General features: G+C 25.3%; 2 protein-coding genes across 16 annotated transcripts; one reads left to right on the forward strand and one right to left on the reverse strand.

Annotated features, from left to right (window-relative positions):
* Positions 1 to 923: 923 nt before the first annotated feature.
* Positions 924 to 19,568, reverse strand: LOC114126294 (origin recognition complex subunit 1-like). 12 transcript variants are annotated; one of them, XM_050197690.1, is made up of 24 exons: positions 19,386 to 19,568; positions 19,048 to 19,212; positions 18,102 to 18,161; positions 17,961 to 18,035; positions 17,836 to 17,901; positions 17,448 to 17,582; positions 16,961 to 17,029; positions 16,819 to 16,899; positions 16,311 to 16,358; positions 16,147 to 16,230; positions 15,010 to 15,135; positions 14,156 to 14,233; positions 14,018 to 14,095; positions 13,800 to 13,847; positions 4,513 to 4,596; positions 3,988 to 4,113; positions 3,280 to 3,473; positions 3,096 to 3,198; positions 2,841 to 3,011; positions 2,622 to 2,771; positions 2,316 to 2,431; positions 2,094 to 2,255; positions 1,385 to 1,509; positions 924 to 1,310 (listed from the first exon to the last, which is right to left on the reverse strand). In XM_050197690.1, the coding sequence occupies exons 2-24, from the start codon at positions 19,210 to 19,212 to the stop codon at positions 1,147 to 1,149; spliced, it is 2,508 nt and encodes an 835-aa protein (XP_050053647.1). In that variant the 5' UTR covers positions 19,386 to 19,568; the 3' UTR covers positions 924 to 1,146. The 12 variants fall into 12 exon arrangements, with proteins under 12 accessions (XP_050053647.1, XP_050053682.1, XP_050053673.1 ...); XM_050197725.1 differs by lacking the exon at positions 4,513 to 4,596 and adding an exon at positions 13,635 to 13,718 and having other exon boundaries at positions 19,386 to 19,567; XM_050197716.1 differs by lacking the exons at positions 3,988 to 4,113; positions 4,513 to 4,596 and adding exons at positions 13,107 to 13,232; positions 13,635 to 13,718 and having other exon boundaries at positions 19,386 to 19,566.
* A 4,140-nt stretch (positions 19,569 to 23,708) lies between these two features.
* LOC114126282 (peroxiredoxin-6-like) lies at positions 23,709 to 27,960 on the forward strand. 4 transcript variants are annotated; one of them, XM_027990197.2, is made up of 6 exons: positions 23,709 to 23,799; positions 23,994 to 24,158; positions 26,499 to 26,655; positions 26,976 to 27,196; positions 27,283 to 27,361; positions 27,710 to 27,960. In XM_027990197.2, exons 2-6 carry the CDS (start codon positions 24,073 to 24,075, stop codon positions 27,857 to 27,859), a joined length of 693 nt encoding a protein of 230 aa, XP_027845998.1. In that variant the 5' UTR covers positions 23,709 to 23,799; positions 23,994 to 24,072; the 3' UTR covers positions 27,860 to 27,960. The 4 variants fall into 4 exon arrangements, with proteins under 4 accessions (XP_027845998.1, XP_027845999.1, XP_050053936.1 ...); XM_027990198.2 differs by lacking the exon at positions 23,709 to 23,799 and adding an exon at positions 23,802 to 23,895; XM_050197979.1 differs by lacking the exon at positions 23,709 to 23,799 and having other exon boundaries at positions 23,902 to 24,158; positions 27,283 to 27,365.

Raw genomic sequence — 27,960 nt, forward strand, 5'->3', positions numbered from 1 at the left:
TTTAAATATTATTGCATTTAGCTATTATTAAACTTAATTATAAAAATATATTCTATTATTTATTAGAAATGTATTTTAATCCTATAACATTTTTTAAGCATGTGCAATTTTATAATTTAAAAACATTCTTATTTCTTAATAAACCACAGAATATTTTTTTACTGTAAGTTTGATAATATCTAAAATCATTCTATTTATTATAATGTATAAACAGCACATTTAAATGAAAACTGCGTTTTATAATATTTAGTTATATAATACACTTAAGATGCTATTGACTACTGAGATGTCATTCTCTATTATATTTATATATTTGGAATAAAAAAATATTTTAACAGCTGTTTTTAAGAACAAACATTGGTAGATATCTAATTCTGAATTATATTTGAATAATTTCTTTAGTTCAACTTGAATAAAATTGGCATATCATCAATTTAGAAACTGAAAAATTAATTTTGTTGGTCTCAGTTTCATTTGAAAATGTCAGTCAAGTTCTTAGAAAAATAAAAAACAGAAAGTTTTTCAAAGGAAATTTTTTTTTTTTTGAGAAATACTTAATCTACAATCTGTACAAGTTGATTTGAATGGACTTTATGGTTAGGGAAAACTGTTCATCAACAGTATCTTTTAATTTAACTTAATGTTGTTTTAGAGGAGACGATTTTTTTTTATTATTATTTAAATACTAAATAAGAGTTTTTTGGCAATTTTCTTTTAAGTCCTCTCGGTGAGTGGTTGGAAAAGGTAATCAATGTTATAGGTACATTAGTTAAATTTAAAATGGATAATAATTCATAATATCTTTTGAAAATTCTAGTTCCAAATTTTTTCTTTGTTATGGTTTTAGTCAATAATTAAATACTTTTATGAATATTTTTATTTTATAAAATTGGTACATGTTTAAAACAATAATATAATACAACTATAAAGTGGAATATCTATAATATAATTTCTTCTAACCCAATTAAAATTCTTTTAAATAGTATAACATAAAAATAATGACAAATAGTTAAAAAAATTTAAAATAAATCATTTTGATAAGTTTAAAATAGAAATGAATACAATTAATATACCAAGTAATATATAAGTCACAATAAGAAAAATAAATAAAATAATACAAATATATGATTATTAATAAAAATCAACCTAATCATTATACTTATCTAAAGCATAACTAATATCCTCTGGGCTGACATTGAGGGATACTTTACGGAATATGTCCCATCTTTTTTTTTCCAAAAAAATTAGACCGCTATCTCTTAATCGGTATGCAATTATAAGCACTTGTTGCTCATTTGGCAATTCTTCACCTAATATATATCATGATAAAAAAAATTACCTTTCAAATATCTATCATATTTATAGTAGTACTATAAAAAAGTACCTTCAAGCAAGCAAATGCTTTTCAGTTGTGTATAAACTGAGTCAATAGTACTATGCTCAATACCCGTACTAGATGTTAGATCACTTAGAGCTCTGAGAAAATATTGTTCTAAAATACAACAACACCTGAAAGAATTATTTATAATTTAATATTTTCTTGATAAAACTAATGTATAAACTATTGTTTTCTAAGTTTAAATTCTTAAATTAAGCGGATTAAATGAATTATTTGCTATTAATCAATAAAAATATATCATAAGAATTAAATACCTAAATGATCAGTATAGCTGGAATTTATAATAAGCCTCTTTTTAATAGATATTTTCTACTTAAGCTAAATAAAACTATTAAATACACCTAACTCTAATAATAAAAAAGTTTGAATAGAAATAAATACATTAATTACATTTTTTTCATTAATAAAACAACTCACATTTATCAGTAAGAAACTAAATATCTGTGGATTAATATTAATTTAATAACAATGGCAGTGCCGTAACAGTAATGAGAAAGCAATCCCCGCGGCGTCGTCGGTTAAACAGGAAAAAAAAGAATATTAACATTCCATTGTCTATCAGTCTATTCTATAATCATCAAACTGGTAAATATTTAACAACGTTGCATACTGACTATTATAATTCCAAAATATGAGTACTAAAAGTATTAAATTTAATTACAATAATATTACAAAAGATGTAAAAATATTATACCTGATAGCAGTTACACGAACACCAGAAAGTATTGAATTTAACACCTGATCAACATGCTTAATGGTTATTAATTGTGAATCATCTTCTGGCTTAATTAAATCAATAGCTCGACGGCATATGTCTAGAGCTCTTCTTGCATCACCTGATATTGCTGCTACTTTTCTAATATGGAAATAGACATGTTTTTAAATTAAATATTGAAGTTATTAAAAACTCTATTACCTTGCAACCAATTGAACAGCGTCTGGATCAAATGTAGAATTTCCTATCAACCTATTCATGATTATTTCTTGTAACTGCTGGAATGTGTATGGCTTAAATACTAATCGGGTCAATCCCTAAAAACCAAATGAAATAACAATAAATTATCTAACAATTTATACTATTTATATATTTCATATTTTTATCATTTTTTCTATGTATATTATTATTTATCACTCATATATCCATTATATTCATTATATTTACCAAAAGAATGTTTATCTGTTGATTTAAAATTAAATAAATAAATAATAATGTATAATCTACCATTCTACTAGTGACACATCCTCGTAATACTCGTTCGGGCAAATCCATTGTATTTGCAATTGTTATTACAACCACTTTTGAACCAGTTTGACTAGGCCAATCAAGTATATTATATACAACATCTTGTTTACGATTACAAATATGGTCCACCTAATAAATTAAAGTTGAATAATTAAAAATAATTTACTAAGTATGTAAGACTTAAGTATAATAAATTACTTCATCAACTAATAAAATTGTAGACAATTCTTTAACTTTTTTGTTTGAAAAATAGTCATTAAGAAGTGTTTGAGCTCGAGAAGATGATACTGTTTCCCCCATTAACTCTTTCCATATGACTGAAAATGCTTGATGTGGATTGGCAAGCCTTAAGCCATTTATTTCAACAAACTAAATTAAATATTAATTCATACCAGGTTACAAATCACATGGTAAAAAATACTATTAAAAGGTATTAGTTAAATTTAAAATTACTTTAAAACTGTGTTTCATTAATAAATCAGCATTTAGTGAATCTATTACTCTCTTAACTGTAGCTGTTTTTCCAGTACCAGGAACACCACTAATATACATACTCCTATATAAGTATAGTGTAAACAAATGAATATTATTAAAAAGTGTATTATAGTAAACAATATTGAATATAACATTAATTTACCCTGTCAACTCATCATTAATTTTTCTAACCAAAAAAGAATGTATAGATTTATATTCAAATTCTCTGCATGGTAAATGTTTAGGAGCAGCATGCAAATGTAAATTTGCTCTTGCTTTTTCTAAAGGACTACACGGAACCCTTGCTCCACTATCCAATCTTTTGCTCACTGATGCTGTCAAGTTTTTAACATGTGTCTAATAAACATAACATTAAAACTTGTTATTAAAAAAGTATTTTTTAAAAGAAATATCAATAAATATAAAATTATTGTTAAAATATTTGGTACTAATTTAATTCACATCCTAGTACCCATACAATATTCAGAAATTTAGTATACCAATTATATTTTGATTATAATATTAAATCTATTTAGTTTAAAAACATCATGATTGAAGATAAATAGCCAAATTATACTCAGCCCATATAGAAAATATAAGAGCAAAGAAACCAAAACTATTTTCCAATACTAAATTATCAACTATAGAATCTGACCATAATTTATCAATAAGAGAGAATTCGAAGCATATCTACATTGCAAAGTTTTGATACACTCTCAGATGGAGAATAGATTCATATTAATAGAAGTATAAATATAAATTAAAAGCTAATTTTTAGTGTCAGCATAAATTCATCAACGGTCTAAAAATAATATATTAATAGATTTTTCTCAGGTAGGTACTAAACTAGTACCAAAATCTTATTGATTACTTTAGGAGTTTTTCTTGGTGTTTTTGGTGTCGAAATCTCAATTTCTTTATTTTCTGGTATATCTTGTAAAATACTTCGGCGCGCTTTTGAACCAGAACGAGGTGTGACAGATTGTCTTAAATGTTTCTGAAATTTTTGGAGAAAATAAATAAATAAATATTAATTATAATTGATACTTTATAGTTCATTAAACATTTATTACAAAAATAGAATAAATTACTTATATTATATTTTGTCTAGGAAAATAAATCTATAGTAGAGCATATTATGGATGGATTAGATTTCTATTAAGATAAATGCAGGTATTTATTATATTATTATTAAATGTGTAATTGTGTCAGTAATACTGTTATTATTAATGTATAATGTTACAAATTGAATTGATAAAATGCTGATATTACGAGATTTCTTTGCTTGGTTTAGTAAGCTTAAACAATCAATCCATCATTCTAAGTCAATCCATCCAAGCAACCTAAAGGCTAAAATGCACTTAACAGATTATAATATATATACAAAATCACTTACTTTCTTTGGAGTCCTCCAAGTTTCTATGTCAATACCTGCATTTTTATCTTCATCATTTATTGATATTTTTCTACCTTTTTTGTTCTATAATCAGAAAATTGTATGTATTAACAAAACATTGTTTTTGATAAATCATAATCAAAAAATTATAACAAATATTAAATATTTTATTAAACTATTTTTGCATAAAGAGTTTTTTTCTAATTACAAAATTGACACAAATTTATTTATGAAATTTACACTTGATTCAACTTATTGTTACTTGAAAATCAAAATAATATCTTCTATATTCTTAAATACCTATTTGCACACAGATAAGATTTCAAGGAACAATAAGTTGAATTTAGTTAAAATTTTGTCAAAAACAAATCATTTCTGTTTTTTTATTTTATTTTATTAAATTTCATCTTTAAACTGTATGTCAATTTTGCAATTAGAAAAAAACTTTTATGCAAATATTGTTTAGAAAAAATACTCTATCTAAACATATAAAAAATTGATATTATCAATTTAAATTTAAAAAAAAGTAAGTTGTTACGTGTAAACGCATCAAGTGTTAAAAATTTTAAATTTATCTGAAAATGTATACTATTTTTCATTCAGAAAATACCCCATTTCAATACAAAGTCATCGAACTAAAATAGTTAAGGGTACCTCTTAGCGTGAACACACATAATTAATTAATTAATATTATACTAATTCATATGTTCATCATGTTATTTACACAATATATTTATTATATATTTATTATGGATACTATAAAATTACCTTAGCTTGGATTAATAAATTTAAACAATACTAATTTATAGATATGATATTTAATTTAAATGCTGTAGAAACTACATTTATAAACATATTCACATATGCCGAATTTAATAATACTTTATATTACTTACATTTATTGGAGTCTTCGAAACATCAATATTAAAATCTGCATTTTCATCTTTCTCGATTATTGATATTTTTCTACCTTTTTTATTCTAATATAAGAAAATGTTATATATTATCAAAATATTGTTTTTCATTAAATTTAAATTTAAAAACTAAATCAAATTATTACTCTTTTAGGAGTGTTAATATGTTCGTCTACAGGTTGTCCCATACGTTTCTACAATCAAAATTTTAAGTTAGATAAAAAATACAGTTAAGTTTTGATTATTTGTACTAATTGGACAAAGTAAGATGCAAATAGTCAAACATTAAAAATATACAATGAAAGCAAATTTAAATATTTTATATAATAAAAAAAAACTAATGTATTACATGTATAATTTATAAGTACAACATGATAAAATAAATATATATGTTTTTTTAAAAGTACATAAAATAATTAATTTAAATTTAAAATTTAAAAGTATAAAATAAAAATAATTTTTTTTTTATTTCAATAATATTTTAGTGCGGATAATTGACACTCCACTGTAATTATATTTAAAACAATACTCGAGTATATAGGTATTATGTCATATTATTAAATATTGTGTTAATATTTAATTTGAGAAATTCATTACAAATATTTATCATTTAGTATATTAAATACCATAATTATAGTATAAGCTTTGTGTCACGAGAGAATGCATACGGCAACTACTCAAAGTTTTTCATTGCACATTCTTACATGAAATGTTAGCCACATAGTTGAAGAATTGCATATGTTGTATGCCATAGTCTTATTTATACTCTCGTGGCAGTATGGTTTAGTTATTTAAAATATTGGGTTTCTAAAAACCATAACAAGTGTCATGTTTTTACTATGTCATATGACATACTTTTGGTGTAATTGGATGACATGGCAACTTGTGCAATTCATTATCTTGAAGTTTTTTATTTGTCATCTCAAAAACAAAAATAAAGTTCAATACCTATTATATTTTTAAATAATTACAAAAACAACAAACTTTTAATGTGCTAGGAGAGAGCGTCGATACATTATTTGATTCATCACGCTTTATGCCCAATTTAAACTCACACTATTTAAAAAAATAAAATATTAATACAATGAATTTAACTAAGCCAACACATTAAGCCATTAAGGTATAACTTACCAATCGTAAAATTGTTTTTTCAACAACATCTCTATTTTTCTTCATCATTTGCGTTTATTACTTTTTTAGTCTAAAATTAACGCTGTGTCAATAGGACCGGGTCACACTGTAAATATGAAAATATGTATTATCTAATATCATAATACCACGGTTATCCGTGGAACGTACGGACGGACCTGTCAAAATCCATAGATATTAAAGAATGGATAGGCCATCGCTATATTAATCGTATAGAGGGAAGTGTGCCGGAATGGGGAAGAGAGAAGGACAGATTTTATTAATGCCTCTCACTCTAGCAGAGGTCTTATCATAAATTATATTTTGTGATTATTATCATTGATGGATGTATAGACAATTAATAGATATTGGAATTTATAAATTATTAAAGTATTATTATTATAAAATGTAATATGTTTATTGTATAATAATATAAATAATTTTTAAATAATTAATCCTAATTCTGTTAAGACCTCTATAACCTCAAAATTATTTCTAATTCATGCCCGTATGATAAGCACAAATGGCCTATCCATTCTTTAATATCTATGTCAAAATCACGGAAAAATTTAAAATTAAGTAATTTTATTTACCGACATAATGGTGACATTATTCTGAGTTCTTGAATTATTTTTAGGTATTAAAATTTAAGTTTTAGGTTTAAACCATATTAATTATTGGTAAATAATAATCCTTTAACCTATAATACTAATAATACCTAACTAATGTCTATTGTCTAATAACTTAGTTGTTATTTGTTGCGCATTTTGTTCACGACCAAACGAGCGTTCGGACTCGTTCGGAGTGCTTATTGTTGCCTCTTAGCAGTCTGTTTATTTGAAATATTTCGTATACCCATACTTGGGTAGTATTCCGAATACTGTATTCAAAATACTTTTTTTTTAAAGTATTCAATACGGTATTTTGAATACTTCTTACAAGTATTCGGAATACTATTTAAATGTCCAATCACACTTAAAAAATAATTTCATTACATTTTTTGTCATTGAAGCTTTTGCACTTGTATGTAACTATAAATAAAACGAGATTATTATAATATTCATTTATAAACAATGAATTGAAAAAAATATATTTTTGTCATTGAAATCTAACTAAATCTACTAAAAAAAAGTATTCGAAAAATATTTTAAATACTTTTTGTGAAATATTCCAAATACTTGGAAATATTATTATTATAAAGTATTCAAATATATATTCTGAATACTTTTTTTTTAAGTATTTGGAATATGTATTCAAAATACTTTAAAAAAGTATTTTACCCAAATCTGCGATACCTTTACGTATTTTTTATTATATTATCACATTAAATCTACTGTCTACATTGTTTTGTTCGGTCGATTTTCTATACTTTTTTTTTAATGATGTTTAAATGTTTAATGAAAGAGAATAATAATGATGACATTGATGCATCTACGACATCAACACCGCGTGATGGAAGCATCCACAAACTTGGTCATAGAAAGCAGAAATATAAGAAGGAATGGGAGCAGCTAACCAGGCTTTAAAAATTGGCTTGGACCAGTGAAAGACAACATCACAAAAGCAAATTGTTATTATTTTAAACGGGAAATTGTCTCTAAAATATCAACAATAAAAAAACATGCAGCTTCTGCTGTTCATTTGAAAAATGCTAAATTCATTACAGGCAAACCTCTTACTACTTTTTTTTAAGAAAGTTGACGATAAATATGAGGTTAAAAAAATCAATCAAGTTAAAAGAGCCGAGATATTAATTTGTGATTTTTTATCAGAATACATTTCATTTAATACTGCTGATGCAAAAGCGAATACTTCGAATGCCTAAAAATAACATTAAAATAAACGAAATATTTTGAAAATTAAATCATGTGAAGAAAATACCAGTCTTAAAAACTGGGGAAATTTTTAAGTATCTACGACTTATACTTTTTGAATTATAACAAATATTTAAATTTGTTTGACTCGTTTGACAATAAATCGTTACCGTTACGCTATTTCGTAAAAATTTAAAATTCAAATGCACATAACAATTTTCCTATAATGGCGTTTCGAGTTTTTTCTATAGCTATTTAAACTTTAAAGTAAATAAGTAAAACTTATGGAAAACTTAATGTTGAATTGTTCAACCTTAGATATAAAAACAAAACATTTTATGATTTTTCATCTTTAAAATTACTTGCAAATTTTCACGATTTTGACATAGGTATTTCGTAAAAAATTAAAATAAGCGCTTAAAAAAAATTTTGACTAACGTTTTTGATTTTTTTTAATTACAATAAGAACAACTCATAAGGAACCTTGTATTACATTTTTAAGCTTTTTGGTCATCCAAAATTGTTTTATCAACACTTCAAAATAAATTCTCAGAAAAATCAAAAATTGTAGTTGTCTATAAATAACTCAAAAAAGTCAAAATATTTTGAAAATTTAACAGTATATAGATAATAGTGATAATACTAATATAAACATATCCCATGTAGAAGTTTCAAGTATGTATTTACAGTGTTTAGTTTTTGAGTTACAACCATATAAAAAAATCGATTTGGTCGAAAACTGTTTTTGCGTAAAAATTCCCGTATTTTCGTTATTTTTATTTTGTTTTTCTCGATGTTTTTGAAAACTGTTAAAAAATGTTAACTTTTGACCTTTATAATACACCAAGGATATTCAATTTGCCATAAAAACGACACCCGAAGTTTAAAAATTGAAGCATTATTTTGACTAATTACGCTGTATACAGACAAAAAAAAAACAAATTTTATGGTAGGTATTTCTTCTACAATACTTCGGAGCACTTCTGAACCAGAATTTATTTATCAGACTTAAACAATTTCAAAAAATGTATTTTTCTGGTTGTTGTTTAAGCCCTTCAATTTCCAAAATACATCAACAGGTATCCATAAAATAAAGAGTCAGGGCACAAACAAAATTGATTCAATATATCTATTATCAATGATATGAATTTAAAATTTCTTAATTTCTTAATTTCATTTTTTTTTTACTCAATATTCTCTTCTAATATCTAATATTCAGACAGTAGTAACAGAAGAAGAATTTGTCTGTCGGGAATGGTGATTAATGACATGCATTAGTTAAATTAAAAATGTATAATAATTCATAATATATTTTAAAAATTCTTGTTCCAAATTTTTACTTTTGATATGGTTTTAGTCCATGACTAGATACTTTAATTATGTATATTTTTATTTTATAAATGTTTAATACAATACTATAATACAACTTTAAATAGGAATATCTATAATATAATTACTTCTAATACAATTCAAATGTTTAAAAAGTAGCATAACATAAAAGAGTAATGACAGACAGTTAAAACATTTAAAAAAAAACTCATTTTGGTAAATTAAAAATAGAAATGAATAAAATAAAAATTTTAAATGAATATACCAAGTATAAAAGTCACAATAAGAAAAAATAAATAGAATAATACAAATATGATTATTATTAAAAATCAACCTAATCATTATACTTATCTAAAGCATAACTAATATCCTCTGGGCTGACATTGAGGGATACTTTACGGAATATGTCCCATCTTTTTTTTTCCAAAAAAATTAGACCACTATCTCTTAATCGGTATGCAATTATAAGCACTTGTTGCTCATTTGGCAATTCTTCACCTAATATATATCATGATAAAAAAAATTACCTTTTAAATATCTATCATATTTATAGTAGTACAATAAAAAAGTACCTTCAAGCAAGCAAATGCTTTTCAGTTGTGTATAAACTGAGTCAATAGTACTATGCTCAATACCCGTACTAGATGTTAGATCACTTAGAGCTCTGAGAAAATATTGTTCTAAAATACAACAACACCTGAAAAAATAATTTATAATATAATATTTTTGTAATAAAACTAATGTAAGTATTTAATATATTAAATCTATTGAAAGTTAATATATTATATCAACTTGAAGTATAAATTCTTTAATCTATTTGTAAATTAAAACATTTAAAACAGGTAAAAGTCATCAAATTTAATTTATTTTACTTATATTTTTTAACACAACTTTCATAGAATTAAAGTTTTAGTATGGTATATTTTTGACATTTTCTATTGTTTCATTCTTTTGTATAGCTAAACTATTGGTGTTTTAAGTTTAAATCCTTAAATTGATAAAAATTAAAGTAAGAAATATACATCTAAATTATCTGTATTATCATAAATTTGTGATAAGCTATTTATTAATAGATAGTTTCCAATTTAGCTAAATAAATTATATAATAATACACCTGAACTAAATTAATAAAAAAGTATGAATAGAAATAAATACATTAATTACATTTTATTCATTAATAAAATACTTCTAATCTATCAGTAAGAAACTAAATATCGGTGGATAAATATCAATTTAACAACAATGTGAAAATTATCAAGTAGTGTTAATTTTGGGAAATTATAAAATATTTCATTTAAATGATGAAATTAATACAATCAAAATGCGTGATAACAAGTACTTAAGTATACTTCATTGATTATAGAATATTAACATTGTATTGTCTATCTATTTATTCTATAACAATCATACTGGTAAAAATTTAACAAAGTTGACTATTATTATTTCCTAATATGAGTATTAAAAGTATTAAATTTTATAAAAATAATATTACAAAAGATGTAAAAATATTATACCTGATAGCAGTTACACGAACACCAGAAAGTATTGAATTTAACACCTGATCAACATGCTTAATGGTTATTAATTGTGAATCATCTTCTGGCTTAATTAAATCAATAGCTCGACGGCATATGTCTAGAGCTCTTCTTGCATCACCTGATATTGCTGCTACTTTTCTAATATGGAAATAGACATGTTTTTAAATTAAATATTGAAGTTATTAAAAACTCTATTACCTTGCAACCAATTGAACAGCGTCTGGATCAAATGTAGAATTTCCTATCAACCTATTCATGATTATTTCTTGTAACTGCTGGAATGTGTATGGCTTAAATACTAATCGGGTCAATCCCTAAAAACCAAATGAAATAACAATAAATTATCTAACAATTTATACTATTTATATATTTCATATTTTTATCATTTTTTCTATGTATATTATTATTTATCACTCATATATCCATTATATTCATTATATTTACCAAAAGAATGTTTATCTGTTGATTTAAAATTAAATAAATAAATAATAATGTATAATCTACCATTCTACTAGTGACACATCCTCGTAATACTCGTTCGGGCAAATCCATTGTATTTGCAATTGTTATTACAACCACTTTTGAACCAGTTTGACTAGGCCAATCAAGTATATTATATACAACATCTTGTTTACGATTACAAATATGGTCCACCTAATAAATTAAAGTTGAATAATTAAAAATAATTTACTAAGTATGTAAGACTTAAGTATAATAAATTACTTCATCAACTAATAAAATTGTAGACAATTCTTTAACTTTTTTGTTTGAAAAATAGTCATTAAGAAGTGTTTGAGCTCGAGAAGATGATACTGTTTCCCCCATTAACTCTTTCCATATGACTGAAAATGCTTGATGTGGATTGGCAAGCCTTAAGCCATTTATTTCAACAAACTAAATTAAATATTAATTCATACCAGGTTACAAATCACATGGTAAAAAATACTATTAAAAGGTATTAGTTAAATTTAAAATTACTTTAAAACTGTGTTTCATTAATAAATCAGCATTTAGTGAATCTATTACTCTCTTAACTGTAGCTGTTTTTCCAGTACCAGGAACACCACTAATATACATACTCCTATATAAGTATAGTGTAAACAAATGAATATTTATTAAAAAGTGTATTATAGTAAACAATATTGAATATAACATTAATTTACCCTGTCAACTCATCATTAATTTTTCTAACCAAAAAAGAATGTATAGATTTATATTCAAATTCTCTGCATGGTAAATGTTTAGGAGCAGCATGCAAATGTAAATTTGCTCTTGCTTTTTCTAAAGGACTACACGGAACCCTTGCTCCACTATCCAATCTTTTGCTCACTGATGCTGTCAAGTTTTTAACATGTGTCTAATATAACATAACATTAAAACTTGTTATTAAAAAAGTATTTTTTAAAAGAAATATCAATAAATATTAAATTATTGTTAAAATATTTGGTACTAATTTAATACACATCCTAGTACCCATACAATATTCAGGAATTTAGTTTACCAATTATATTTTGATTATAATATTAAATCTATTTAGTTTAAAAACATCGTGATTAAGATAAATAGCCAAATTATACTCAGCCCATATAGAAAATATAAGAGCAAAGAAACCAAAACTATTTTCCAATACTAAATTATCAACTATAGAATCTGACCATAATTTATCAATCAGAGAGAATTCGAAGCATATCTACATTGCAAAGTTTTGATACACTCTCAGATGGAGAATAGATTCATTTTAATAGAAGTATAAATATAAATTAAAAGCTAATTTTTAGTGTCAGCATAAATTCATCAATGGTGTGAAAATAATATATTAATAGATTTTTCTCATGTAGGTTCTAAACTAGTACCAAAATCTTATTGATTACTTTAGGAGTTTTTCTTGGTGTTTTTGGTGTCGAAATTTCAATTTCTTTATTTTCTGGTATATCTTGTAAAATACTTCGGCGCGCTTTTGAACCAGAACGAGGTGTGACAGATTGTCTTAAATGTTTCTGAAATTTTTGGAGAAAATAAATAAATAAATATAAATTATAATTGATACTTTATAGTTCATTAAACATTTATTACAAATATAGAATAAATTACTTATATTATATTTTGTCTTGGAAAATAAATCTATAGTAGAGCATATTATGGATGAATTAGATTTCTATTAAGATAAATGCAGGTATTTATTATATTATTATTAAATGTATAATTGTGTCAGTAATACTGTTATTATTAATGTATAATGTTATAAATTGAATTGATAAAATGCTGATATTACGAGATATCTTTTGCTTGTTTTAGTAAGCTTAAACAATACCGTTCCATCATTCTAAATCAATCCATCCAAGCAACCTAAAGGCTAAAATGCACTTAATAGATTATAATATATATACAAAATCACTTACATTCTTTGGAGTCCTCCAAGTTTCTATGTCAATATCTGCATTTTTATCTCCATCATTTATTGATATTTTTCTACCTTTTTTGTTCTATAATCAGAAAATTGTATGTATTAACAAAATATTGTTTTTTGATAAAATTTTAATAATAAAACTTTTAGAAATATTTACACTTTTAGGAGTATTTAAATATGCATCAACAGATTGTCTTCTGGGTTTCTACAAATAAAATATAGTAAGAATAAAATAAGTCAGAAAAATAATTATATTATAAGCATACTGGAATTGGAGTGTACTTAGTTTTGTAATATTACAAAAAAAAAATTAAATATTTAAGGCCAAAATTAAAAGCAATTAATAATATAGTTTGAGTTATGAAGTTTAATTACTTTTTCAGAAGAATCCGGTGTAATTTCATTTAAATCTACAATATCACCAAATCGATCTACAGGTTTTCTTGGACGTTTCTATAAATGTGTAATATTATAATTATTGGTGAGTTTCATAAAAATGATATTTTTACATACAATTAATGCAGATGGTGAAGTATTAGTCATGCCATTCGATTTCCTAGATGATGATGAAGAAACCCTCCTTGAACAATTCTACAAAATTACACTAAATTAATATAAGTGACTTTTATTTAACTCAGGGCTTGGAATCCAAATTATTTTATATTTTTGACTGATTGAATTTAATTTTAATCACAACTTTAGAAAATCTTAGAAAATTCAATATGTACTTAAAAAACTAATTAATATTAATAAATATAAAAAATATAAATAAATATTAAGAGGACGCTATACCCACATGTGTTGTCTTTGTTTTATACATGCATAACGTAGTTAAAAACTGTTTTGCGAGGGATGACTTTACTCTCTTGATATTTACATAAAAATTATCAAAATAATAAATTGCATTAAGAAGAATTTTACCTGTGTTGTAGCGTTTTAATTTTTTTGATAGTAGTAACCAATAATTTTTATTAATTTAATAAAAAAAACCAGAAGGTTCTCAAACCAATAACTTTATTTATATTCATGTTATTAAAGAATTAAGACACTACGACACAGGTAAAGTTCATCTTGTTGCTATTTATAATTTAGGTAATTTTGATATAAATACCCACGCAAATAGTTTTTGACTATGTTCCACGTGTATAAGACTGAGACAATACATGCGAGTATAGCACCCTATTACAATTAATATTTTATTTTATTTATTATTATTATTATTTATATTTATTTAATATATTTTAAAAATTAGCAGATTATAGTCTTATTTTCATTAGATCTCAGAGATCCTTCTAACAATTTTTAAACAAGTATTATACTGGTTTTTAATTTGTATTCCAAGAATTATGTGCTTTTAGAATTATTACTTTTGGCATGTTTAATAATTCATCATCATCATCATCATCATCATCATCAGTCATAGGCTCTTCAAATAAATTTAAAAGATCATTATCATTACGTTCACTCCAGCGGTGCGATTTTCTTGATTTCTTCTATAATATAAATTATAATTGTAAAATTGAATTTATGATGTTTAAATTTCTATTATTTAAACTTATTTTAAGATAATTTTATGATTTTAACAATAAAATAATATGCACGTACTTTACGCTAATTAAAAAATATAGCTATACAGTGTGCTCATCCTAAGAGGTACCACTAAATATTTCAGTTTGATGACCTTGTATTGAAATGAGGTATTTGCTGTATGAAAGATAGTATACATTTTCAGATAAATTTCAAATTTTTTCACACTTTCGATACGCACATGCACTTTACAACTTACTTTTTTTTAATGGTAAATTGGTAACAATTTTTTCATAATAAAGATATTTTCTAATTACAAAATTGACATATGAAATTTAATATTTACTAATAATTTGTTAATGACACAATTTTAATTAAATTTAACTTATTGTTACTTGATAAATCCATGTGCAAACAAGTATTAACAATATGGGAGATATTATTCTGATTTTCAAGTAACAACAAGTTGAATTTTTGTTTACATTTCGTAGTTTTTTAGTTTAAATACTCTAACCAAATCTGTAAAAAATATGATGCTATCAACTTATCACTAAAAAAAAGTAAGTTGTTTGCAAGCGCATATCAAGTGTAAACAATTTTAAATTTATCTGAAAACGTGTACTCTTTTATTCAGCAAATATCACATTTCAATACAAGGTCATCAAACTGAAATAGTTAATGGTACCTTATAGCATAAACACAATTAATTAGTTGATATTATATTAATTCAGATGTTTATCATGTTATTTATGCATATTTATTTATGGTAATAATACTGCCAATACATTGTAAGCTCATATCCATATGGCTATAAAATAAAATAATTTACTACGGATACTATAAAATTATCTTTGCTTAGATTATTAAGTTTAACAATAATAATTCATAGGTATGATACTCAATTAAAATTCTATATAAACTACATTTATAAACATATGCACATATGCTTAATTTAATAATACTTTTATATTACTTACATTTATTGGAGTCCTTGAATCATCAATATTAAAATCTGCATTTTCATCTTTCTCAATTATTGATGTTTTTCTACCTTTTTTACTCTAATATAAGAAAATGTTATATATTATCAAAATATTGTTTTTTGTTAAATATAAATTAAAAAACTAAATCAAATAATTACTCTTTTAGGAGTGTTAATATGTTCGTCGACAGGTTGTCCCATGCGTTTCTACAATTAAAATTTTAAGTTAGATAAAAAATACAGTTAAGTTTTGATTATTTGCATTAATTGAATGAAGTGAGATGCGAATAGTCAAACATTAAAATATATAATGAAAGCAAACTTAAATATTTCATATAATCAAAAATAAAACAAATGTATAGCATATCTGCATGTATAATTTATAAATATGATAAATAAGAACTATAAACATGTTTTGTAAAAAGTACATAATATAATTAATTTTAATTTAAAAATATAAAATTAAAAAACGTATTTTTTTTTTCAAAAATGTTGTAGCACTGATAATCGACATTTCACTGTAATTATATTTAAAACATACTTTACTAATTATATACTTGTTATACTAACAATTAAATATGTTTAATGACATTTTACAATAAATTAAAATATTTCATGGTAAATTAAAATCAATTAATAATATAGTTAAAGTAAGAAATTTAATTACTCTTTCAGGAGACTCCGGTATTTCAATTTCATTTAAATCTATCACATCACCAAATCGATCAACAGATTTTCTTAAACGTTTCTAGAAATGTTAATAATTTAATTATAGGTAAAAGTTTATAAATGTGATTTTTTTTACATACAGTTGATAATATATTACTCATGCCATTTGATTTTCTATAAAATGATGAAGAAATTCTTTGTGACTGTCTCTATAAAATTACATTAAATTAATAAAAAAAACTGTTTTCGTATAATTCAGGGCTTAAAACACAAATTATTTTATGGTATTGAATTATTGGGTACTCAATTTTAATATTTAATTTAAGAAATACATTACAAATATTTATCATTTATCGTTTAGTATATTAAATACCAAAATTAGAAAATAATATGCTCTGTGTCTCGAGAGAATGCATACAACAACACAAGGTTTTTCATTGTGCATTCTTACATAAAATGTTAGCCACATAGTTGAAGAATTGCATGAGTTGTATGCTATAGTCTTATTTATACTCTCGTGGCAAATAGTATAATAATTTAAAATATTGGGTTCCTAAAAGTCATGACAAGTGTCATGTTTATACTTAATTTGTGTTCCAAGCCCAGTGATATTTCAGGAATTATTACTTTTGGCATATTTAATTCATCTTCATTTAATTCATCTTCAGTATCAGTAATGTCACCATCAATTATAGCCTCAACTAAATTTTTAACATCATCATCATAGCGTTCACTCCAGCGCAGTGATTTTCTTGAATTCTTCTATAATATTCAATACAATTTCAAAAAATTGAATAGATTAGATTTTGAATTCTATTAAACGTGCACCATTAAACTAATTTTAAGAAAATGGAGCAAAGACTCCAAGCTATCCAATCTATACTAAGTTATTACTTTAACAATTTTAGCTTTTATGTAAGAAGCTAATAATTATAATATTGATTAGGTGCATTGTAATCCATTATATACTGTTATGTTATAGTTGGCGAATAAACATATTTAAAATATGACATACTTTTGGTGTAATTGGAAGACATGGCATTTTGTGCAACTTATTATCTTGAAGTTTTGTATTGGTCATCTAATAAATAAAAATTAAGTTCAATATTATATTTTTAAACAATTACAAAAGCAACAAACTTTTAATGTGTTAGGAGAGGACGTTGATACATAATTCAATTCATCTATACGCTTTATCTTCAATTTAATCCCACACTATTTAAAAAAATAAAATATTAATACAATGAATTTAACTAAGCTTCACATTAAGGTATAACTTACTAATTTTGAATTTACAACATTTCTATTATCTTCATCATTTTCGTTTTTAACTTTTTTAGTCTAAAATTAAACACAAAATTTACATTCAAAGTTTAAAAATCGTAATCTAAAGCATAATTAATAGCATTTATTACATCATTATATTATATATTATTATGATATTAAGTAAAATATATTATTCAAATAATACTTAGTTTAAGCTAACATCATGATACAAAAATTAAGTCCTCATCCTAATATTAGTGCTTACGACTAACATAATAAATTTGAAAAGAGTTCTCTTGACCAACAGTTGCCAATCGGTGGTTAGCAAAAAAATATTAACATTATTCACAGTTTTATTTTATTAACCTTCCAGCAGATGATGTTATATAACCATTATATACAAAAGTATTGTATTATTTAGCTGTGGATAGGTTCAGTTTGATAAATAGAAAAAAAATTTAGTAACAAGTAATGAAATCATCATAAATTGTAACTTAAAAAATTTGTTTAGTAATAATTTAAAAAATACCATATCATTTTTTAATTTTTTTTTTTAATTAGGTATTTATAAAAAAAAAGCCACCTGATTAAAATCTTAAGATAAGGATCAAAAAGTTTGAGTGATTTGTAGAATTTAAGTTTTAAATTTAGTGGTATATGGGGTTCAAAAGTTTAGCAACAGCTGTCATAACTAAATTAGTAATGTACAAAGATAAATGGTAGGAGTAAAAAAAGCATTTGTCTCTTCTCTCTTAAAAAACAGTAGAAATCTAATAAATAAATACATCTATTTTCTTCATAGGATTATAAATTTGAAGCTATTATGTGGGTACAATCATTACTGCCCTACTAATAAGCCAAACCATCCTTTTAATTGGCTAGTATTTACTATACTCATACTATTACAGTATTAGGTACCTAACTACTTTATAAATGTATATTAATTTTATTTTATAATTACAGATTGTGGAGTTTTTTTTTTTGAAGAATTAATATGTGAATCACATTCATTTGGTATTTCATCAGTACTTTTGTATCTTAATGATCTTCTAGAAGAAGACAATTCATTTTTCAATCTTAGTCGAGTGCAAGGGGTTGTATTTATTTCTGACGATGTTTTCACCATCTGAAATCAAAAAATATATGTTTTGTTAATAATTAATATTTAAACAAATTTAATAAAGGGTAAAGATTTATTTTATTTAAGAACACTAAGGAAACTTATTACAAGAAATAAAAATGAAAATAAAGGCAATATAAATTTACCTAATATGATATAATATTATAGTTAATATTTACCTTCTAAATAGTAATTAATAATTACCAAATGGTCAAATATTTTGCTTACTAGACTAGTACTACTCAGATTACTACACGTCGATCAGAGAAAAACTATTAGCGTACACTAATGTGTTACAATAGAGTACACTTACAAAATCAAAAAACTTAAAACAATAAAAACTAAAGATTAAATAATAACAATTATCAAAAACGATGAAAAATTCAACACAACAACAAAGAAATAAAGTATGCGCGGGAAACGTTATCATCAAACATATGACCGTCATAATCATGATAAAGTATGGCCACGGACTAAGATAAACAGGACTGGAAACGACGCCGTTATCGGTGGAACCAATATACAACGCTAGCTGGTACAATGTCGATCTTAACGCTATCTAGGTACGCAAGCGCGCCATAAAATAATACATGATATTACCTACATCGTGCTAATAACTAAAAATATTTTAAATTGTAATTTAAATTATTATACATTTCAACATTTGTACTCTCGTTTCACGTTTGTTCTTATATAAAATTTTTTTTTATAACATTGAGTTAAGAAATAAGAATTAACAATAAATTATTTTTATGTACAGTTGACTTACCAATTTACGATATAAGGTACTAAGGTAGGGATCTTAACTGAAAAGTAGTTAATGAAATTGAGATGTATTATACAAGCAAATTTCAATACAACTTTCATCTTACAAGTAACGTATTAGCTCAGAATAGATAGAGACATAGAGTTAATACATATTTTTATTTTTACATATTTTCATTTTAGTATTTTACTTTAATGATGTAATAACTAATAACTATAGTATGACAAACCTGTTAACACTTGATTTGCAATAACAAATGTTGTGAATATGGATATTGGAATATATTCTATTTTGAACTTAATACCTATAGGTACCTACTTCAAAATTCAAATACTCTGCAGGTAATGTGTATTGTGTATGCATGAATAATAAGAAAAACAACAACAATAGGTTTAATTTTTAAAAACAAGAATTAAAGATATAATATATTATAATTCATATTACTCAAGTAATGACCAATTTTGCAGATTTTTTCTTTTTCAAATTTATTTTTTTTTGATTTTTGTTTTCTATATTTGCAAACTGTCTCATCCTTGTTGTTATGTAATACCTGATGATGAACATTAGTACTTCATTTTTATGTTCATCACATGGAAATGTTAATAAATCGGTATTATTTTCTATAAAATGATCAATTGTATCCTGAAATACACTAGGCATAGTACAATACTTTGAAAAAGAATTTTCTATTGCCGATATAATATTGTGAAAATGTTCATTTGGGTGAATCAGTTTTCCTCTGGATTTTAAATTAGTAAAAGCTGCCTCAGATTTACTAGAGTAGACTTTTCCTAAAAATATAAACTTATGTAGTAATATTTAATTAAAAATCAATACCTTTTTGGGTAGAATATGAATTACCTTTTAAAGCATTTATACATACATCACAATTTGTATGTTTTAGTATATACCGACACACAAAACCACTAATATAATAAATTACACAATCTGTAACTTCTGCTTTATTAGGAGTACAATAATTGTGAATATCGTTTTCAAAAACATCTTCCGTTTCCCATTTACCTTCTTTTACAATTAAATCCAACCTTTCTTGTAGCTTTAAAAGTTTATCCTCTTTGTCTACTTTGTCATTGACAAATATACTCTTTATATCGTTTAGAGTTATTTTTGGGGTATTTTTTTCAAGAATTTTGCAATTGCCTGTTTTTGGAGGCTTTAATATTGAATAGACAGATAACATTTTATATATTTGTATGAATGTTGGGGTGGTAGGATGATCGTTTGGACCAGTGGCTTGCCGTGCCATTCAAAAAATTGCTATACAAGTAAATTAATTTTATATTACAAAATAGACATTAACTATTAATAATTATACTTGAACACTTGAATTTATTTTAACTTTTAAGTGCACTTACTTCCAAACGATCTTGATTCATTTTAGATGACAACACATAACTATACCCACAATCATTAATTAAATATTTAGATAGTTCTATAGTGGATTTTATAGTAACCCTCAATCCATCCACTCCGCCATCCCATTCGTTTCCAGTCCTGTTTATCTTAGTCCGTGGTATGGCCACCGAAATAGATAAGAATAATCTTATCTCGGCGCATATCTTTAGCAATGCGATTAGCGATTATATGATATACGATAAATGTAATATGCAATACTTTGAGCTTTAAGCTTTGGCTTTCGCTTTTTATAAATAATTAATTACATTTTTGTATGTATTTTATTAAAGTTATTATTTTTTATTTATAAAAAAATAATCCATCAAAAGTAATAATACTTATTATCTAAGTATTTACATAATTAATATTTTTAGCATACAGTATTCTACTTGGCACATGACGTGATGTTTAAAATTTAGATGTAGAAAAATGTTTATATTTTCTTGATAGTATTGTTCTAGGTTGATAGCACGATTATAAAGAACTTCGTGGTTGATAGCCAAAAGATAGGTCGTAGGGTGGAGTGATAGTCGCTGTCCATTAGTTTACAGGTCTATGGTCGTAGGTACCTATATCTTTAGTAGAATTTGAATTTATAATATTAATTTTTTTTAAATCTGGGCTGAACACTCAATACTTCTCACTTTTTATTTTTTTTATTCTGTGTGAATGTATGATAATGGGGTTTAAAATTTAGAGGAGTTTAAAAGGATGACGTTGAAGTTATAGTAGATTCTAAGTACCTAATATAGCTTCGTGATGAGTTAAAATTAACTATAATAAATGTATAGATGCAGTTTATTTTGGGTCATACATTAAAAAAAAACCCGCTCCATAATAAGTGCCAAGTGGTATGCAATTCTCATTCAAATGTCAATGTTCTATAATACTGACAAATTTAAAATATTTGAGACTTGAGTATACGGACGCTACCTATTCGCTAGGTATATGTTATAAAATACGCGAGAATATACGATTAAAATGTTATTTCTGAGTTTTCAATCCCACAATAAGAGTGTTAATAATATATGAACATCGAATCATTATTATAAGTAAATAGGTACGGGGCGTCGGGGCTTATTTTATTAATATTTTATACATATTATTCTCAAATACTTTATAGGTATCCTTGGAATTCTAGACGTTAGATGAGATTATTATAAATTATAATTTAAAGTGAATGCAAATAACGTCCGGTGCGTGAAAACCACTCGTAAAATGAATATTCTTCTCGATCATAGTTATTGAACAGTGCTGCACTATTCCACTTTAAAATACCTTTAGGTATCTTAGCGACGTCGTAAACTCATAAATGTCTTATTCTTTAAAATCACCACCCATTATAATTAGTTCAGAAATTATCACAATATAGGTAGCAATGCTAATTATTATTATTATATAAATACATCATAATATTGTGTATAGGTATCTCATGTATCTAAAGCTATGTAATTATTAATTTACCGGAATTTTTATGAATGACTAGCTGTATTACCCGTCGTTGCCGGTATTAAGCTGGTTTCACACGGAGCGGTTTAGCCGCGCGCGGTCGCGGTTTTTATCCGCCGCGGATTTTCTTTCAAAATTAAACATCTATATTTAAATGGGTATATTCAAACGAAATAAAATGGCTAGCGGACGACCGCGGTCGACCGCCTGGAATCGCGCTTGTTCAATTTTCGGGCGGTCGACCGCATCCGCTAGCTAAAATTAAACTGTGGATTTCCAATAGGCATATTCATACGAGGCGGATTGTCCGCCAACCGCCGCGGTTTTTTCCAACGGATATGTCATTTATGAATATTCAGTTGACTTGTGTGCACTAAATATTTTTATTTTAGTGATATTTAATATTCCAGCCATTATACAACGGTTTCGGCTAGGCGGTTTTTTCTATTTTTACACTTTTGAATCCTTTTAACCCTTCTTAAGGAGTTGAATTTCACAAAATAAAGTTTATAGACAATGTTTATTTGTTGTATAGAGTATGTATACTTAATTTCAAAAAATCAGAACAAAAACAAATATTCAATTTGTACCCCTTTTTACCCCCTTAAAGGTTGAATTTTCAAAAATCCTTTCTTAGCGGATGCCTACATCATAATTATAGCTATCTGTATGCCAAATTTCAGCACGATCCGTCCAATAGTTTGAGCTGTGCGTTGATAGATCAGTCAATCAGCTTACTGTTTTATGTACACAGATAAGATACCACGAATAAACGAAAAATAAGAATACTTACTGGCTACTATATGTAAGACACACAACACGATGAGTACACAACATACGATGTAATACTTATTTTCTTTTTATAGCCGACAATAGTTGAGGATATATTGTATAATATCTATGGTCATGGAGAGAAAACTGATAATCCGTGGATGAATTTGCAATGTTGTAATATAGCATTGGTATAATATGTCAAAGTATAATATTGTAATAGATTAGTAGATAGTCACTAGATACTTATACATAATATTAGTCAGATTTTTTTTGTGAGCTCATGGGTACCATATTATAATATTCTAACTTTATAAATTTTTTTATACTATAATATATTACAATCATTTTGCTCAGTTTTTATTTCATTCTCTTATTTTTCTAGTTTATTATGATGGATTGAAAAGATTGTTTACCTCAATATATGCTACTCACTGCCTATATAAGCTATAATTTGGAATAAAATGTTGAGAATAGGACAGACAGTGGCGGATGTTAGCCTAAAGACGACAGTTGGTGAATTTGGGGTACACGAGTATTTCAAAGACAGGTGAGGAGATCTAAAATATAGAGAACTATACTGAACAGTGAACTTAATATTTTATTGAATTTAAAAAAGTCCCCCCCCGCGTTAATCCGTTTAGCAAATGAATGAACATTAATTAATTATATAGGTATTTATACATCTGATCACGTACTCTTATTAAAATTGTTTTAATTAAAATACAGACCCCACGTGTATAATATAAATGTCCACTCATGGCTCATGCACTCATACGGTATCTAACTAATAACTATAATAGTAATATAATATGTATAATCATGTAGGTAAAGCCGTATAGGTAGGTATACATAATTCATACATATCAGTTATTATTTATTGGTGTTATTACTTTTTCGGTTCCTAAAATTTAAGTGTTTTTGTATTCACAGCTGCAGAATATCTAATTATTTTTATTCCCTTCATTATTGTAAGATTTTATAGTTATTTTACGGTAGATGCATAATTTTTTATACAGTGATGTATTAACTATTAAGGGGTGCCTACTGCCTATATACTCCTTAAACCAGAGGTTCCCAAAATTGGGTCGCGATTATATTTTTGGTGGGTTGTGCTATATTTTTATAATAAAAATAAAAATAATATTGGATATTGATATATATGTATATATATTTGTAAACAACTGATTCACTAAAAAAAGGTCATTTATTGATATTGTAGGTCACCAAATTTTAAAAAATTCCCACAATAAAAAGTTTGGGAACCTCTGCCCTAGACCCTAAGTGGTGGTATACAATGGTATGCGAATTCTTTATATTTATTTGTAATTTTTAATTCTTAGATAATATTTTTATTTTTTAATAAAATATATAATATTAAATGATTGTCAAAAAATATTTTGAGAACCAATGACCTATAAAAACATCCTATCTAATAAATTTTTAGGTATACACACAAAAAATTAAATATCATTTTTTCTGAATTTATCACCGCGCGAAATTTTCCTGTATTCCTGTGCATTAGTGTATTTATAAAAATATCTTAGATACTAGTATACTACCTTAAGTAAATGCCTTCTAAATTCTGTATAGTTTATAGTGCTTTTCAACCTTTTTTTACTCACTTTTAGACTTTAAAAATCTCATACCACCCCGTCCCCCAATCAATTTTTTCAAAACATTAATATTTTAGTTTTTTATAAGCTATTTAATTAAAGAAAAAATATAATTTAACATTTTAATGCTACTATTTAGTTAATTTTATACTTAAATACCTATTAATAATATGAATAATAAAAACGTAAATGATAGATGAGCACCCCCCTCAGAAAAACGCCCCCTTAAAAATCAAAAATGCCCACAAGGAGGCGGTAGCGCTCACGTTGAGAATCATTGGTGTATAGGTATTTAATATGATAATTAATTATGAAGTATATGATGGGGTTTTGATCCTAAAATATTGTTGATGTTATATCTTTTAAGAGGACGCCGCACCCTCGCATGTGTTGTAGGTACTAAGTTAGTAATACTAACACATAATATAACAAAATGTATGTCCAACAGTTTGCTTTAAATGTAAGTGTAAATTAACCTATTGGCTATTATCAAACTCAAAGTTAAGAATAATTAATATTATCTGGGTTCTCTCGTTAGTTTTTTTACGATACCTACTTTAATTTTTAAGTAAATTATGAGCATTTTTACATATATATTAATTTTACTCATACATAAAAATGGTCTTGCTCTTATGCAGGTCTGTGTTAATGATTATGAGGGAGAAAAAAAGCAATTAAAAATGATTTTGTCGGGTAAGTGGTAAGTGCAATCATGAATCATTGATGCAAAAATTCATACTTAGATAATACTTATGTACCTATATACTATGGCTTACCAATGTTAATAAAAATGTGATTGTTCCTTGTATGATTGGAGCAATGAATTTTTCCCCAGATCACTAATGTTTATTATTATAATTATTGTTTAAAACGCGCGGTACCAAACCAACAACTTGACTGTAGAGCGCATACATACTGAACTGTCTGAACTAGTATCTAATTATCTTCTATAATTTTATTATTTAAAAATTTTAAATTTACATTTTTTTATGGATGTGTGGAAAAATGCATTTAAAGTTTATAAACAATAAATTATTTTTAATAGTAACTATATACTTGAAGGTGGCGCCTTTTCTGTTTTAGAGAATTGATGGTTTATCTCTTATAATACGCCCATATGAGGGCCCATGGAAGGATAGAGAGTGGTACTAAGACATTTTTAACCTGGAGTATAAAAAATTAAAAATAACTTAATACAGCTCTGCTCTTATAAATAATTGAGACTTGTGTGCTATTGTTTTTAACACTTTTATAATTTACATTTTATTTTGTAGCTGGGGTTTATTAGTATGTTATGTAGCTGATTTTTCTGCTGTATGTACTGATGAGCTGAGTCAATTGGTAAAAGACTTTCATGAATTTGAATCTCGAGGTATAAAAATATTGGCTATGTCTTGTGATTCTATTAATTCTCACGCTAAATGGATAGAGGTAATAAAATTAAAAATCATTAATTTGAAAAAATATAATAATTTATTTAATATAATTTATAAATACGTTTAATGAATAATAATTATACATTTATACATATCATATCTATATAATATATACGACCCACCTATTTTATACACTTCAAATGAACAATAACAAATTTACTTTTTATAAATTATTATGAGTTATATAAATAGTATTTACGAAATATATATTGATATAATTAAGTCAAACATCGCAGTATCACAGTACCTATAGTTAAATATATTTAAATATGATTAATTGTTTTACTTTATTATAACCATTTTTCTATTAATAAGGACATAAAAAAAGTGAGCGGATTAAAACATGAAGAAGAATTTCCATTTCCAATTGTATCAGATCGTAATCGTATGATTTCCTTATACCTGAATGTATTAGATGCAAAATGCTTGGATGAAGACGGTATACCTTTACCTTGTAGAGCAGCATTTGTTTTGGCTCCTGACATGACCATACAACTTATACATTTTTACCCTCAAAACATTGGACGTAACTTTGAGTACCTATCTTTTTGAAGCACTTATTTTTTTTGATTGTTTGACATATAATTGATAGTAATTTTATTTTATTTTATTTTTAATTTAGTGAAATCTTTAGAACTATTGATGCTTTACAGCTGACTTTCAAATTCAGCAACGACTTACATACTCCTTGCGGATGGAAAGTTTGTACCTACCTGTTTATTATTAATTACCTACCTATATTTATCATTTTATAAATCATATAAGTTATATATATATAATATTTAATTTTTATTAATTTTACCTATATAAGCCTATAACTTATAAGTACCTACTCACACCTCAGTACCTCAGTGGCGGTTTTTAGGGGGGCGATGGGGGCGACGCCCCCTCCCCTGGGTGATTTTTTTATATTATGTATTAATGTAACCCGTATCTTAATACCTAGATAAACATTGTTTTTCTTTTAAGGCATTTTTATTTTACAATGTTGGTGTTGACTGTTTAATTATTATTTATAAATGCAAATCGATTATTTTATTATTTTATAGCCAGTCACGGATTGTTTGATATCGTCTAAAATACCTAAAGATGAAATTGAAAAAAAATTTCCTTTAACTACAATTATTGAATTACCATCAGGAAAAGATTATATGCGCATTGTCTCAAAAATAGAGGTCAATAGAAAATACGAAAAATAAAAATTAATGTATTTCAAAATTTTAAAGTTGCCCTATATAACTGTATTATACAATTTATCTGAATATTTTTTTATTAAAATTTATTTATTCTTAAAAATAAA

The sequence above is a fragment of the Aphis gossypii genome, chromosome 1 (assembly GCF_020184175.1).
Source record: "Aphis gossypii isolate Hap1 chromosome 1, ASM2018417v2, whole genome shotgun sequence".
NCBI lineage: Eukaryota > Metazoa > Arthropoda > Insecta > Hemiptera > Aphididae > Aphis > Aphis gossypii.

What these genes read in the sequence shown, in the direction of transcription:
- LOC114126282 (XM_027990197.2), top strand. Translation starts at nt 24,073, where the DNA reads ATGTTGAGAATAGGACAGACAGTGGCGGATGTTAGCCTAAAGACGACA. An exon ending in CACGAGTATTTCAAAGACAG is followed by an intron (nt 24,159 to 26,498) that starts GTGAGGAGATCT and finishes TTTATTTTGTAG; the next exon opens with CTGGGGTTTATTAGTATGTT. An exon ending in ATACTCCTTGCGGATGGAAA is followed by an intron (nt 27,362 to 27,709) that starts GTTTGTACCTAC and finishes ATTATTTTATAG; the next exon opens with CCAGTCACGGATTGTTTGAT.
- LOC114126294 (XM_050197690.1), bottom strand. Translation starts at nt 19,212, where the DNA reads ATGGTGAAAACATCGTCAGAAATAAATACAACCCCTTGCACTCGACTA. An exon ending in TAATGAAACACAGTTTTAAA is followed by an intron (nt 3,012 to 3,095) that starts GTAATTTTAAAT and finishes TATTTAATTTAG; the next exon opens with TTTGTTGAAATAAATGGCTT. An exon ending in CAATTTTATTAGTTGATGAA is followed by an intron (nt 2,772 to 2,840) that starts GTAATTTATTAT and finishes TTAATTTATTAG; the next exon opens with GTGGACCATATTTGTAATCG.